Source organism: Pteronotus mesoamericanus, unplaced genomic scaffold (genome assembly GCF_021234165.1).
Source record: "Pteronotus mesoamericanus isolate MK-2021 breed Mesoamerican mustached bat unplaced genomic scaffold, CSHL_Meso_final scaffold_165, whole genome shotgun sequence".
In the NCBI taxonomy this organism is placed as follows: Eukaryota; Metazoa; Chordata; class Mammalia; order Chiroptera; family Mormoopidae; genus Pteronotus; species Pteronotus mesoamericanus.
The window spans coordinates 4805726-4822046 of NW_026555307.1; the positions used below are offsets into that span (position 1 = coordinate 4805726).

Genomic DNA, 16321 nt, shown 5'->3' on the forward strand with positions numbered 1-16321 from the left:
AAGTCCTGCTCCCTCTTCCTGGCTCCATTTCTCTGCATGTCTTGGGTTTGCCTGGTAGAGACACAGTCACCTCAGTGGACAAGGCAGGAAGTGAGGCTCAAGGCTCTTCTGCTGAGTTCAGCTTTATCCATTTGGCTAACATCTGGGCTTACTCTGATTTGTTAATGTTTTAGTGTGTTCTATTTTAAGTTAATGTTAATGCTGTAACTTACCTCCAATGCTTTTTTTCTAAATAGACTTTATTTTTCACAACAGTTTTAGATTTGCAAAATATATAGTACTGAGATTTCCCATTTACCCAGTACCCAGTGTCCCCTATGATTAACATCTTACATTTGTATACTGTATTTGTTAATGAGCCAATATTGATACATTATCAAATAAACTACAACTGATACTTTATTGGTGTTTCCTTAGTTTATATCCAGTGTCCTTTTTCTGTTTCAGGATCCCATGCAGGACACAACATTATATTTTGTTGTCACGTCTCATTAGGATTCTTCAGACTGTCACACTTCCTCTGCCTTTCCTTGTTTTTTGATGACATTGACAGTTTTGAGGAGTACTGGTCAGGTATTGTGTATAATGTCCCTCTATTGGGATTTGCTATTTTTCTCAAGATTAGACTGTGGTTATGAGTTCTTGAGAGGAAGATCAAAGAGGTTAAGTGCCATTTTCATCTCATTGTATCAACATAGTTTATGACTATTGATGTTGACCTTGAACACCTGGCTGTAGTAGTGTTTATCAGGTTTCTCCACTGTAAAGTTCCTCTTTATTTCTCCCTTTCATGCTCTACTCTTCAGAAAGAAATCACTATGTGCAGCCCACACTTAGAGAATGGGGAGTTACCCTCACCCACCTGAGGGTGGAGTATCTACCTAAATTATTTTGAATTCTTCTGCATGGGAGATTTGTCTCTTCTCTGACATTTACTCAATTAGTTATTTATATTAGCATAGGCTCATTGATATTTATCTCATACTTTGGGTTATAATCCAATACTACATTATTTATTTTGCTACTCAAATTGGTGTTGGGATTCTTCGGGCACTGGGAGCTCTTCCATTTGGCTCCTGTGACCCTTTCACATATGATTATAGACCTAATGTTTGTGTCTGCCCTCCCCAAGCCCCACATTCATATGTTGAAGCCTTAATCCTAAATATTATGGTATGTAAAAAATGTGGCCTTTGGGAGGTAGTAAGGTTACATGAGATCATGAGGCCCTCTTATGATGGAATTAGTGCCCTTATAAGAAAAGACATGAGAGAGCTTGCTCTCTCTCTCCTGGCATGCACACAAAGAAGAAGCCATGGGAGCACACATGAAGTGGCTGCTGCCTACCAGCCAAGAGAAGAAGCCTGCGAATAAAGTCTACTTTGCTTGCACTTGTTCTTAGACTTGCCAGCATCTAGAACTATAAGACAACTATCTGTTGTCAAAGTCAACCAGCCTATGATATTTTGTTGAGGCAGCCTGAGCTAAGACACAGACCCCCATTGTTTTGCTTTCTGAGCGAGCTTCCTTATTTTCTGGCACTGGAAAATGCTCCAGGCTCCTCCTGTTTATTTTCTGCCTCAATCCTAGAATTAGCCATTTCCCTCAAGGAGCCCAGTTCCTTTTATGGAGAATGGTATTAAAAACCAAGAACTGGGTCCTAAGTAGCCAATTCTTTTTGGATAAACACATTATTTTGTGCCTCCTGTGTGCCAGACACTATGCCGCTTTCTTTTTCATGTCAGTTTACTTAATCCTCTTAACACCTTTATGAGGTCAACCCTCTGTACAGGAAGAGAAGTTTAGTTAGGTTATATGCTAGCCAACATCACCCTGTTCTGCCTCCATTGCTCATCATGTTGCCATGATGGAGACTGGTGTCACGTATACCACAAATAAACCAAAAAAAAAAAAAAAAAAAAAAAAAAAAGGCAGTGGTGTTTGTGGGTTTGTTTATCGTCTGCTTTGTGCTTCATAGGCACTGAAGTAATTTTAATTACAATCATTCTGTAACAGGTAATCAGTGCTTATTCAGTAGAATAAGCTTTGAGACATAAGAATAAGACCCTCGTGGGCCCACAAAAGGTACAGATTGCTCCTCCTGATCGGCACAGATGCCATGCCCCTCTCATGTGCACAGATGGCATGTACCTATCCTTATATGCATAGACCATAGGCATTAGTCTCTTGTGCACAGATGCATACAGCTCATCTTATTCTTATTATGAGTGCAGATGGGTTGTATCTATCTTCATGTGCTTACATGGCACACACCTATCCTTGTGTGCATAGATGTCATGTACTATACTATTATTATTCTTAAGTGTGCAGGTGGTATGCCTTAACTATGGGATCACAAAATCTAATATGTGGAAAAGTGTTTTATAATGTACATCCACAGTATTTGCTAACTGTTCAAGTCTAAACTATGTTAGATTTTTCTCTTTCATGCATAGGACCCACTTACGAAATTTGGGGATGTCATAAGACAACCATTTATCATTGTAACTATTATGATTCCAATAGTGCTTCCAAAGGTAAAACTGGAGGTTTAAATATTCCCCTCAAGGATGGGGATCATATCACATGGGAAAGAACAAATCAGTTAGAAGAGTGACTAAGGCTCCATCAGAGTGACTAGAGTGTGAACTGACATTTAAAATGGATATTGATGGATTTGTCTGCTTAGCACTCCCTTTTCTGGGAACTGCCTCAGCCATCCCATCCATAGCTGCCATGTTAAGTACATCATGGCATGCTCTCAGCCATTTGATTATTTCTCTGTATGAGCACATAACCCAGCGAGGCCAATCCCAGAGTCTTTGCCTAAGGACTATGTAATAGGAACTAAAAAGAGAGTTGGCCTTTCTTTAGTGACAAGAACTATGAACATTGAGGCTGTCAGGGGGCAATGTGAAGAAAGTTTGTGTGCAGGCAGAAAGAATAATGAAACCAATAGACACACACAAAGATGGGTATGAAGGCACTTGAGCATTCGAGTTCTCGGTTCTGATAAATTCTGGGTATTTTTTGAAGAGTGTCCTAAAATCTTTGACCAACTCCTTCTTTATGCTAAGTCTACTCAGGGATGGGTTTCAGTTACTTCCAATCAAAAGTGCCCTGACTAGTGCAGAATGGGTAACAATCACTGTCATATTACGTGTTGCTAATACGCTACAATAAATACCTACTGAGACTCAAACCTGATAGATATCTCAATTATCAAAATGTTATAGATATATTTCAGACCTCCTATGTAATGTGGTTAATTTGGTATATTAATTTTTCTGAAGGTAATGTTAAATACTTAAGTATTATTATAAGTACTTAAGACATACTGAAGACAGTTATATTTGCACAATAAACTTCTATTGATTTGGCTTTCAGACAAGAGATTTGAAATTATAAAATTTTTCCTCTATGGAAATAAGTGAAGTAAGATGTGGTAACTAAGGAAGCTATTCTAACACCTGTGGGATACACTACATGGTCCATATCAACACCTTCAATATTATGTATATTTCAGTGCATGAATCGTCAAAGCAATATTAAGGACAGCTTGACCTTATTTTGAAGTACATTTTAGTTTACTATAATTCTATGGATTTAATTTGTTTATAATTCACATATAAGCATCATAGTAATAATAGCTAATACTTTTAAACTCCTACCATGTAGTAGGCAGGTACTTTTGTAGGGCCTAACATTAACTCCTTCAATCCTCACAGTAATCCTATAGGGTAGATACTGTTGTTATCCTCATTTACAGATGACAGAGAAGTTAAGTAATTTGCTTTAGGTCACACAACCAGTAAGAGGTGAAGCTGTGGACAGAACAGCCTGACACTAGCGTCCGTATCTTTTAGGTAACTAAGGTAGTTAATCATAGTAGCTCTCAGGTAATTAGTATATTCAATTAACAGGACATCCTGCTCCTCAAGTCCTTTGGATGAGATTTTATTATACTGCCTATTTACAAAATTTTTGGATTTATAGAACATGTACAATATTGTACATCAGTGAGGTACAGATCCATGTAGGAAAATTTTATTATGATGGCTTGGGTCCCTGTGACTTGTGAGAAAGCAACATGGTGTATGTATCTCTCCTCATCCCAGGAACAGAGCTTCCACCAGGCTCTCCTCATTTCCCTATGGTGAGAACAAGTCCTTCAAAGGCTTCCCATCTCTCTTAGACTAAAATGAGAAATCATCTTGGGCCACAGGCCCTGCCTATCTCACCACTCTCCACTGGGACATTGTGCTTCAGTCACTCTGGCCTTAAATTTCTCCCATCACAAAGGCCTTCTGATAAGACTTTCCCTTTGACTAGCACATCTACTTCATTTGTGTCACCGAACCAAATCATATTCATTTTTAAGGCTTTCCCTAAGCCACAGACCAGGTTTGATTCCCATCTTAAAATCTCTCACAGCATCTTGTACTTCTTATAATATGGTAACAGAAAAATTGTGCAATTACTGAATGTAAGTCTTGCTGGCTAAGTGTAAACTCCATGTGGGCAGGGACTGTTTATCTTGTTTGTTGCTAAATCCCCACAGCTTAGCACATAGCTGGCACCAAAAGAATAATATTTGTAAACTGAGCAGAAAAATTACCAGCTGAAGTGGAAATAGTCTAGTCTCCTTGGCATCGACTAGACCTGCTGAATGTGGAAGAAGGCCTGATCAGGCAGACAGAGAGAGAATGTTGGGCCAGCTTGGCAGAATGGTTAGCAACCCAAAGGAGAAATGATTATACCTATGCACTTTTTTCCTATGCAGTCCTTAAGTGATTAGGTAATGGTCAGGATTAAATTATGATTCTGTGAGTAACAAAATACAGTCCAACTTTAATAGCGCTAAAATCTTCATCAAAGAAATTTCAACTCAATACTGAGGGCCAAAGTGAAGGAAGCATACTAGTTTTGATGTGTCATTCTACCATGTGTACTTTTATGGTTATCATTGTTCACCTTTAGTTGCAGCCCCTCCCCTTTTTTTATCTTTATTTTTGCAAATGTTTTATCATCTCTTTCTTGATTCCTCGAAACAGCCTTATGCAGAGAGGTGTTTGCATCACAATGGCCTTGGAGATGAAGAAATGTTTCCTCTTTCAAAGACTCTATTTTTTGGATGATAAGAATTGCTACAGAGGAAGCAATCAAACCTATCGTGAATGGCTCTGTTCTCCACCCAGCATGCGGCTTCCTGGTTTTAAGACGCTTTCAGATCCTCTGTGACGACTTTGATAAAACTCGGTTGCCATTCTTTTTTTTTTTTTTTTTAAATCAAGTCTCTCAACCCGCTCACCTGGAGGACACCACACTTAGGTCGATGGTGGAAAGTCAATTCGTTTCTCCCAACAAAGAACCACAGTCTGTAGTGTTACCAAAGTGGTATCAATACTAATCCTATGCTGGGACAATTTTGCTTTATTAATTTTCAACAAGTCTGCAGTTGTTTCTCCTGCCCTGAGGTCCAGGATTTCTCTCCAGGTTCCTTCCAAGTTCGCGGAGCCCTGCCTCCCTGGAGGCAAGTCTGGTGGGTCGTTCTGGGAAACCGTCCCTGTGAGGGGGGATCCCCGAGGACGGTGGCGGAACAGAAACAGAACTTGGTGATAATATCAATCACCTCAGGACACTGTGCTTTCCAAAGACAATGCTGCCTTCACAAAGCTACGCTTCTCCAACTTCCACACACACCCTTTGTCACGGATAGGGCCCACAACTCCTAGCAGCGGAGAGACCACAGAGACCGTCCCGAGCGACTCTTTCTCTCCCACCACGCCCGCCAGCCCCGAGGCGCCTTGGCTAACGCCTCCGCCACGTGCCCGCCTCCCGCGGCCAGGCCGCCTGCCATTGGCTGGCGGTGCTGCCTATTGCGAGAGGAGGGCGTGTTGCCCGCTGGTCGGCGCTCCCATTGGTTTTGCGGCAGTGGTAGCGCGCGCTGCCCAGGCGAGGAGGGGAAGCCGGTGGCTGGCGAACAGGCGGAGGCTGCCGGTTTCGTAACCGTCGCTCCTCCTAGCTGACTCGCGATCTGCGGGGACTGGGCCGGGTCGGGTCGGGCCGCTCTGTGGCCCCGCTCGAAGTGGAGGCCGCCTGGGGGCGGGCGGGCTGGAGGTGCAGGTAAGGAGGCCGCGGACAAGCGGGCGGGCTAGAGGAGGAGAAGGCCGCGGCGGAGCCCGCCGCTCGCGTGGGCGCGGGCCCAGCCCGAGGAGACACAGCGCGGCCGCGGAGGCCGGTTGGCCAGGAAGGCCCAGCGTAGCCGGCGTCGCGGGCGGCGGCCCCGCGCGGCGTCTGATGCAACCTGCCGGCAACACCCGGCAGAGCCGCTGAGCTCATCCCTGGCTGCCGCCCAGCGCCCCGGCGCTACCCGCCGACCCCTTACGCTCCCCCGGGCGCCCCTCACCACCGGCCGAGATGGAAGCCGAGATGTACCCCCTCCAAAACCCAGCCCTCTGTGAAATGTGCAGTTGTGACAAGCCCGGCTCATATTGGCCCCTGGGGATAAAGGGTGTTCCCAGGATAGCAGGAGGTAGACCGTATCTTATTTTAGTGCCACATAGGATATTTCCCGCTCCTCCAAAACTGCTCAGTGTGGGGTCGTCGAGAATTCTGTTCAGAAGTCAATAGAGTGGTAAAGTAGTCAGGGAAAGCACTTGATATTTAAGTACGTGACTTTACAGAAATACCATTATGCCATTTATGAAGCTCTAGTTTGAATACCTTGCAGTTTACATAGGTGAGAACGAAGATGCAGCAACCACGAATTGAATAGCAAAGAGAAAGGCAAGGAACGAAGCGCTTCGTTAGCATGGTGGGGGGAACACAGTAGGAAAACAGCTAGCAGAGGTTATCTGAGATGGAGAGGATGGAAGTGCAGATTTGATGGGAAGGATAACCTGTTTTTCTAAGTTAGCTTGCATATTTTTCTTCAGAAGGTTTAAGGGTTTGGTTTTTCCCTTGTCTGAGGTTTGTGCTTAATCTGGCATCTTAATGTGTCAGTTTCAGAAAGGTTTTAACTTTAGGGATTGTATAAAAATTGATAGTCCTGTCTTTGAGCCTACACTCAAATGAATTCATATTTGAAGAGCCTGTTCTTTAATTTAAATAGGATATGTGACTGCCAAAGAAGTTTTTGAAGTAAAATACTGTAAGAGTTTGCTTTACTAAGAAATTATGCATCTAAGTTTTAGATATTTAAAAGTTAAAATCTGGTCAGCTATTACCAGTGTTATTTGGGATAAGCTGTTCTTAAAGTTGATTCATTGTTTCTGGAAGAACTTACTGTAAACAAGTTTAAAGAATTACAAGGATGCCAGTGAGCTGAAGAATTTTTCTATTTCTTGTTGCCTGTTTGTAGTGGACATAGTTGTCTGATTCAGTCATTTTTAATACCTGCCTTAAAAAACATGAGAACAAAACTTCATTTTGTCCAGACCATCCTTTAAGTTCACAAGAACACCAGCAAGGTTAGCTGATCATGGAGAGGTGGTTTCCTCCCTAGGGATTTTTAACAGCACATGGTATGTGCTTGGTAAAGACAAATAGGATCTCCTGGGGGCTGAATTTAAACTTACAGTCTTAGATTGCCTCATCTGATCACAGTAATGATCAATGTAGGTAGCCACAATTCCAGGTTTATTGTGTATTCTTGAGAGGGGATGGCTTCATGGGTTCTTGTAGCGGTATCTTATACTAGTAGGTAAGGTGCATTGGTCTCCTACCTTTTAGGCTTCCCAGCCCAATTAGTTAAAACAAATTGTACACGATCTCCTAATAGGTGTATATTTATAAACAACGTGTGTGTACTATTTATTGTGTATGTTGTAAATCAAACCAAAAGTGGATTTTAAAATGACATTTAAAAAAGACAAATGAACATGCATTTCCTTCTATTTATGTACTTCGTGAAGGTATATACTTAATGGTTTTGGGTCATGAAGCAAGCAGTGCAACTGAATAGAAATAACTGCTTATTTGGGTGTGTTTTGACTTCGATTGCTTATGTTGACTTCACTTGTAGTATAGAGTTGTCAGACCCTGGCAACACATGCCTAGGAACTTGAGGTTATTAATTGGAAAACAGTGGGACTAAATAGAAAGTAAAGATTCTTAAATGAAGCAGAGACCAGACAAGAATGATGTTCACTATAGACTGGGGACTTGATATAGCAAACAGAACTGTATTTTTATTTTTCTATACACCTTTAGGAGAAAGATACTGAACTTTAGGTAGTAAGACCATGATAGCTTAGTAATACTCTTGATTTAATTGCGGATGTTTTAATAGGTTTTAATGCTAGTGTCTTGTTTTTATGTAAGACATTAAAAAATGTTTTCTCTTAGCCTTTTGAGACTGTATTTAATAAATATTTCCTAGGCACCACCACTGTAAATGCCTAGCCCAGCACCAGATGCTGGGCATGTGGAGATGAAGGCCTCTAGGTCTCTTGAGTAGTCTACAGGGAGACACACTGTAGAGCTCAGCTGACAAAGAAACACGGTTAAGGAATTGGACAGAAACACAAATTAAAGAGAAAGTACAGGTCATTTAGAGGTCTGAAAGGGAGTCAGTACTGTTGAGGTGTGAAGAATAGGGAGCAAGGGGTAGAGGGAGGGTTATTTTGGTGCTGTTTGCGGGAGCCACAGAAGAATTTTCAACAGGAAGGTGTGACACACTGAGGTTTGAGTGTTAAGATTGCTCTAGAGACAGCGGTTGGTGGGAACAGTGCTAAACCAGAGGAGACTAGTGCCCCTGAGAGATGATGTCAGCCTGAGACATAATGTTAGCCTGAGGTAATTCTGTGGCACTGGGATGGAGAAGTATGGTGGAGGTAGTCTTTTTGGGGGGTAGGGGTAGAATTGTCATATCAATGATAGAATAGATTTGGAGCAAGGGAGAAATATCTATAAATATTTTGGAGTATAGATCTTCACTGAGGAAATTTGAGTGAAAAATTATTTTGGAGGACCAGGGAGGAATATTTGGTTGAACGTATGTGGGGAAGAAATTGACAAGAAGGTTAGGAAAATTCTTGACAGGTTTATTTTCTTAAATGAAAAAATTTGATTTTTGTTTTATTCATTCTAACACTGAGTTTTCAGTGTGTTACTGATATGAATGAACATTACTTGAATAAGAAATCTGAATTTTAAAAATGTTACCTACTCAGTTTTCTTTTTTTAAATATCCATTGTTATCTGTAGTACTGGCTTTCCAATTTCAGTGTCATCAGAATCACTTGGAGGCTATATTAAAACAAGATTGCTCAGCCCTATTCCTAGAGCTCCTGATTCCTAGATCTGGTGCAGCTTGAGAATTAGTAACTCTAACAAGTTCCCAAATGATGATGTCACTGGTCCAAGGACCACACTTTGAACACTATTGCTCTTCAGTTTTTCTACTGCTTCCTGCTTGAATGATTCACATGCAGGGAAACAAGGCACCACCCTGCTTCCTGTAGACTGAACTTTGGAATAGTATTTGTCCACATAGAAGCCAGACTTTCATTTAGGGTTGAATATCCAAATTTGAAATAAACTTATTTTTTTGCCCATTGTAGGTGCCCATATATTTGTGGAAGGAGCACAAACACAAATGACAGTGTAAACTGTAAACTGTGTAAATTTTAGAGGCAGCTATCTGCTGAGTATAGAAACAAAATTGATAATGTTTGGAGTTAAGTCTTTAAGATTATTTTGCTCTTTGACTCCCTTTACTTGGTTCATTTTCCTTAATGGATATCTCTTCCTCTTTAGTTTACTTACTAATCCTCACCCAAGGGTATTTTAAAAAAAAAATATATAACTGATTTTAGAGAGGAAGGGGGTTGGGGACAGAGAGAGAGAAACATTGATGTGAGAGAAATGTTGATTGGTTGCCTCCAGGACGCACCCTGACTGGGAATCAAACCTGCAACTTCCCACAACCTTTTGGTGTATGGGATGATGCTCTAACCAACTGAGCCAGACTAGCTCTTCACTTTAAAAGCTACTTTCTTGGCTTGTCTTTGGTCAAAGTACTTTTTAAAACAAAAACAAAAACACTTGGAATTCTTTTTGTTATCTCCAGTTCTTTCTTATAGTTTTACCAGCTTAATGATTATTTTTTGTTTTTCAAGCTAAAGGGCTCATTTTCAAAACTTGCTTTTACTATGTTCAGCCTAGTATATTGCTTGGCAGGATGAGTCAGACTGAGGTAAAAGAGCTCTTTCCTATCTTTTGTTATAAAAATGGGCATGAACATCACTGAATCTGGAGCATTTAAGGAGAATTTAGTGATTGAAGTTCATGGTATATTGTCAGTAGGAAGGCATTTTACCATCCTACATTCCCCATTGTTATTGCTGAGTTGAGTATAGACATTAGCTTTAAAGACTGAAAATATAAGTGGTATATGAAAAATAAAATAAGATGATTATGATTGTTGAGATTATCCCAGCAGAGGTGTTAAGTGAATTATTAAAAATTGAGTAAAATAGCCCTGGCTGGTGTGGCTCAGTGGATTGAGTGCCAGCCTGCTAACCGAAGGGTCACCAGTTCGATTCCCAATCAGGACTGGGTTGCCGGCCAGGTCCCCAGTTGGGGGTGTGGGAGAGCAACTGCACATTGATGTTTCTCTCCCGCTTTCTCCCTCCCTTCCCCTCTCTCTAAAAAATAAATAAAATTTTATTTAAAAAAAAAATTGAGTAAAACACTTATGTTCATTTTAAACCAAATTGTGAAATGTCCATTATTGAAGATAGACTTGGAGTAGATATCCCACATGGTTTGGAAGGAAGCTTTATATCTTTCTTGCCTTCGTACTGGAGTGAAACAGATGACTCACTAGCTTGAGGCTGTCTGCATGGCTTAAAAGACAGTTGAAAGTAACAATATAAAATTTTTTTGGTTGTTAAATGATCTTTAATTGAAATATTTCCCTTTGTAGTTATTTTATTGATTTGAGAGAGGGAGAAACATCAATTTGTTGTTCCATTTATTGATGCATTCATTGGTTCATTGTTGTATGTGTCCTGACCAGGGATTGAACTTGCAACTTTGGCATATTGGGACAATGCTCTAACCAGTTGAGCTACATGGCCAGGTCCTTCCTTTGTAGTTCTTAACCAGCCGAGCATTCCATTGCACCACTGTTGATGTTGTCTCTGATGTCATGAGTGTGGCAGCCATCGACGTTGCAGCCCACAGATGGGGTGGTTCCCAGGATCTCTTCAATGGTTCTAGAGAGTTGTCTAGCTAATGATTAGTAGCGATGTATCTGTTGGACAGTGGTGACAATCTCATCAAAAGTGATATTTCCACTGTGTTTAATATTTATTTGGTTCTTTCTGTCTCTTGGTGGTTCTTTGAGGGCTTTGAGGATCAGGGCTGATGCAGAAGGTACTACCTCAGTCTGGGTGTGTATGTTCTGAGTGGTCGGTTTCACTGTAATCATCAGACCCTTTCAATAACCGGTTGCTTTGGTGATGCTGTCACCAACCTTTTTTGGAAACTGATCTTGGTTGGGGGCCAGGGCAGACATAGTACCAACTTCCCCACACAGTACAACTCAAGTATACAACTGATCTTGTAGGGGTTGAACTTCGGAGGCATCGGGGAGATGGCTGGTGTTGGGTTAATCCAGATTTGGGTTGACTGAAGAAAGTTTCACTTAGGCTTCCTCCGAGCCAAAAACCAAAGGGAATATGGATATTTAAAAAGCAACTATTTTAAAAAGCAGATGTATAGACAATGTTTAAACAGAAATGTCTGGCTAAAGGTTTGGGTGAAGCTACTGGTGTTTATTTACTAACTGAGCTTTTCTGAGATACACTAATTTGAGGCATTTCATAATTCTGGCTCCAGGTTTTTCCATGATGTAGTTTTAGCAGTTTTGTGCAAAGAGAACAGGATAGTTTTATGGTTCCTAACACTGCTTTCTAAATTTTTAAGAATGCTGTGACTTCTTGGTGGACATGGTTCACTCAGCTAGTTTTTCTTGAAGTGGCTTTATAATGATAGGGTAGGTATGCTTTTTAACATATCTTGAGGCAGTCGTAGTGACCTAGTTGAATTTATAGTACTCCAAATATGACTAGTTTTTGAAACTGTGACTTCATTTGTACGGGCAGTACTACTTGTTGCAGAGCTGGCCTGTGCTCTGAGGTCCTTCAGCAGTGAACTGGGGGCAGGCACTGCCCCTGCTCATTTCTGTCTAGCCTAAGCCCCATTATTTGCACTTCTTGGATGCATCATTAGAGCTTTTTTTTTTCCCCCTGTAGTTTTTATTTGACTATGTTTAGATGGTTTTTTAATTATGCCAAGAAGGAAAAAAAAAAGAGTATTCGAAGCATGGTGGGATGAGGAAGCAAATTGAGTTTCTCAGATCTCCTAAACCTATGATCCAAGAAACTAACTTAAGGGAATCTCTATAAACTAATAACATTTGAAGTTATTCAGAAAGTTTTAAAAGGCCAACAAATGCCTTTTCAAAATACCCCATAAAATAAGTCAAGTTGTTGATTACTCACTCTCTGCATATTAGAATAAGGAACATGTAGCTTTCATAGCCCAGTGTCCTGATGAATACTGGAGTCAGAGCATTCTGCTGCAGCATTCTAAACGACTTCAACCAACAATTGAAACTTTTTTCTCCTTTCATTGCAGGTGTCCCTTCTATCATAATTGAATTCAGCTATTTCTTGATTAAGCCAAATGTCTCAAATTTCCTTCTGGCAAATTACCAAGTAATAGTCATGCATGCTGCCTAATTAGGGGTATTTCTGTGTTTTCCTCCCATTTTCAAAAAAACAATCACAGATGGGCAGTACCCTCAGGGATTCAGGTGGGCTGAATTTGGCCTTATGGGGCTTCTGTACTAGCTTACCTTGCTCAATTAAATGGTTTAGACTTCTGAAACATTGGAACAGTTGGCAGTTGCTGTAGACTTTTCTCAGCGTAATCAAATAATGTTGGCCTGCTTTTAGGTCCATGCAAGTTTAATCTTATTTGATCTTGTCATTTCAAATATTTTAATACAATTTTTTCTTTGACTAGGTACATGTGAAGATTTCTTGGCAGTGTAGAGTGGAAACCATTGATCACCTTGCCCTCATTTCTGCCTATTCTGTTGGCAAGAGAGAGTGCCCAAATGAGCAAGATATCACAGCAGAACAGTACTCCAGGAGTGAACGGAATAAGTGTTATTCATACTCCGGCTCATGCCAGCGGCGTACAGCAGGTTCCTCAGCTGGTGCCCGCTGGACCCGGGGGAGGAGGTAAGGCTGTACCTCCAAGCAAACAAAGCAAAAAGAGTTCACCCATGGATCGAAACAGTGATGAGTATCGTCAGCGCAGAGAGAGGAACAACATGGCTGTGAAAAAGAGCCGGTTGAAAAGCAAGCAGAAAGCACAGGATACATTGCAGAGAGTGAATCAGCTCAAAGAAGAGAATGAACGGTTGGAAGCAAAAATTAAATTGCTGACTAAGGAATTAAGTGTACTGAAAGATTTGTTCCTTGAGCATGCGCACAACCTTGCAGACAATGTGCAACCCAGCAGCGCTGAAAATATGACAAATTCTGACAGTGCAGGACAGTAGGCTGCACTCTTTCCAAACTCCACAACTTGTGGCTTGAACATTAAAGGTGTGACAATCGATATCACTCATATCAATGATTGAACACTGTCTTGTTCCATTATTCAAAGATCCATTGAAAGTTGTTTTCTAGGATCAGCACTGAAGAGTTGATTAGCCAAAAATGTTAGCCATGTCATTCAAATTTCTGGTTTTAAGTGATACTGGGATAAAGAAACATTTTTAAGGTATATGGTAAAAAGTCCCAGACCTGAATGTTCTTAATAAATCCTTACTTCTCAAGAAATGCTTCTTTTTTTAGGTTGACAAAAGGAATGAGGAACTCACAGGTCATGTAGAAGTTTCTTGGTTTTAATGGGTATGGTTCATTGGATTAAGAAAAACTGAATGCTGTCTGTGTTAATCTATTTGTGATTTTATTCTAAATTATGTATTAAAAATCCTTAGGGCTGTAGAAACCAATCACTTTGTAATGTGGAATGATTTTATGTGTGGCATAAACCTTGGGTTTAGCAATTAGTACTGGTTCCCCCAACAAGTACAAGTTTTTGATAGTGACATCAGGTTAAGTAAAGGAAACCCATTGTATTTTAAAGGCAGTTTGCAGCCATTTGGCTTAAAAACAATAAATAATACTTAGGAAATAAATAGGTTTTTTTTAAAAAAGTAAAGCATATTAGACTATGCTTTTAAGGATACCTTTGGGTCATTGGATTGGCATTTTTTTGTATCCTAAAAAAGAAAAAGCCCAAGCAACTCAGTAGTTTAGAGAAACTTGTATAACAAAATTTTGGTTTCTGCAGATGCTGATAAAGTAAGCATTTTAAAAAATACCATTTTGATAGCCAAATCAGTAAACAAAATGAATGTCTTAATAGCTTGATCACATAAGCTACTGATTAGGGTTTAGAATATTAATTCAGCAGCTAGTTTCTCCTATGTTCAAATATCTGCCCTCATGGCTATGAGTTTTAAAGACAAAAATTTCTTATGAAGGATTATTTGGTGTTTGAACTTAATCAAGTGATTATTAAAAAAAGTGCATCATCAACTCCCAAAATAATAGTCTAAGAAAACTTGAAAGTGCAAGGTTTAACCTTTAATTTATTTCACTTAAATACATCTTTTTATATTTTTGTGATATTTCTTTTTCTAGTTAGTGGGCTGTTCTTCCAGACTTTTTGTACCACTGTTTCTGTTTAGTTATGTGTATGCTTTTATATCCCATAAATTATTTTAGAAAATATTGATAAAACTCAGGATATTGACATTTTTATTGAGACTAAAAAAATGGCAATCACTAAAGTCAGGAATCTCTAGTCTGATTTATATCAATGTTGGTAGTTTTGATTGTCCTTGGTGGTTTTGTTTTTTTGTTTTTGTTTTTTGGTTTTTAGCAGCAGCAGCAGCAGCAATCTAGTTAAAATTTGTTGGTTCTGTGGGGTGTGTCTGTGTCTCTTTCTCTCTCTCTCTCTTTTTTTTTTTTTTTTGGTGCCTGGGTTGGTGACAAGAGACTGAGTCACATCTGATAAAAAGTATGTGTTACTGGGAATCTCTTTTGGTTATTTTTGGCCACATTGCAGTTTCATACTAGCACCTGGGAGAATGTAGCCAGCATGTAACTCAAGTTGTACTTTTGGGTAGGTGAAAGAGTGCTGTCTGCTCTTTTGTTGGGTAGAAAACATCACAGCGCTCTGGTACTCAGCGAAGCCATTATTGAGGCCATGAGCCTTCCATGAGCCACTTCTGCAAGTGACGGGAGCCCAGTGTTCCATGAGAGCCACTGTCCCAGGAGGGTTAACTTCCTATATAGATCCAGGAATCAGGATAGGTGTTTGTCTTAGGGTCCAACACTACTTTACTTTGGTTAGAGTGTTGATCTACTGGTAATAGATGTTTTTAATAACTAAGAGATACCCACAGGTCCTACTGAATCTTTAATAGCTGGTCAATGTTATATAATTAACCTAATTGGAGATACTGTTGGGTCATTTTAATCTTAAAGCACCTATAATAGGTGTTACAGACATTTTGCTCTCTTACAAAAACTATCTTTCAGAAGTTGATGGCTTCATGGAGTTAATGGTTACCAGTTATATGAATTGACTTAACTATCTTAGAAAAGAAGCTTTAGGGAAATCATCAGGAATGTGTATTCAGTATGTCAAATCAGAATATGAAATTGGAAATTTGGAAAAATGGGTTCAAGCTTTCTTGTTACCTCTGCAAATTAAAACTTTAGTACAAGCAGTCCTTTATGCATAGGACAAAAATGTTAACCATTGTCCTGACTCTTACTGAATTGTTTGGGAAAGTTTTTAGTTTGATAGATTTATCAGTTAAATTGAGGGAACTCAAGTATGGGGGATGGGTAAGTTTAGAGCTTTGGGAACTGTAACATGACTTTTGTAACTTCTGTAGGTTACTTACGAACCATTAGGATTTGGTCTGCCTTTGCTGGCAGGTCCAGTTGTTTAGGAATTAGGTTTTAGTTTATCAGTTTCTAACTGTGTCTGAGTCTTCTGGGATGGGTACTTTCTGACTTGTCTTTGTTACAAGTGGTAAGGGATCAAGAGCAGCTCTTCCTGTTATCTGTCCCTTTTAGTTTTGGGGGTGTGAGCTCAGATACTTTGAACATTCTTACAGCTAGTAGGAAGATTTAATAAAATATGACCAGAACATGGTTACGGACCAGTCATGAGTGTGAAGTTCTCAAATTTACATAAAAAGTAAAAATAT

The 16321-nt window shown here is 39.9% G+C and overlaps 1 protein-coding gene across 1 annotated transcript; it reads left to right on the forward strand.

Annotated features, from left to right (window-relative positions):
• Positions 1-5939: 5939 nt before the first annotated feature.
• Positions 5940-13868, forward strand: CEBPG (CCAAT enhancer binding protein gamma). Its single transcript, XM_054588985.1, has 2 exons — positions 5940-6126; positions 13042-13868. Exon 2 carries the CDS (start codon positions 13136-13138, stop codon positions 13583-13585), a length of 450 nt encoding a protein of 149 aa, XP_054444960.1. The 5' UTR covers positions 5940-6126; positions 13042-13135; the 3' UTR covers positions 13586-13868.
• The last annotated feature ends 2453 nt before the right edge of the window (positions 13869-16321 follow it).

Excerpts from the sequence above, each read along its gene's own strand:
- CEBPG (XM_054588985.1), top strand. The coding sequence starts at position 13,136 with ATGAGCAAGATATCACAGCAGAACAGTACTCCAGGAGTGAACGGAATA.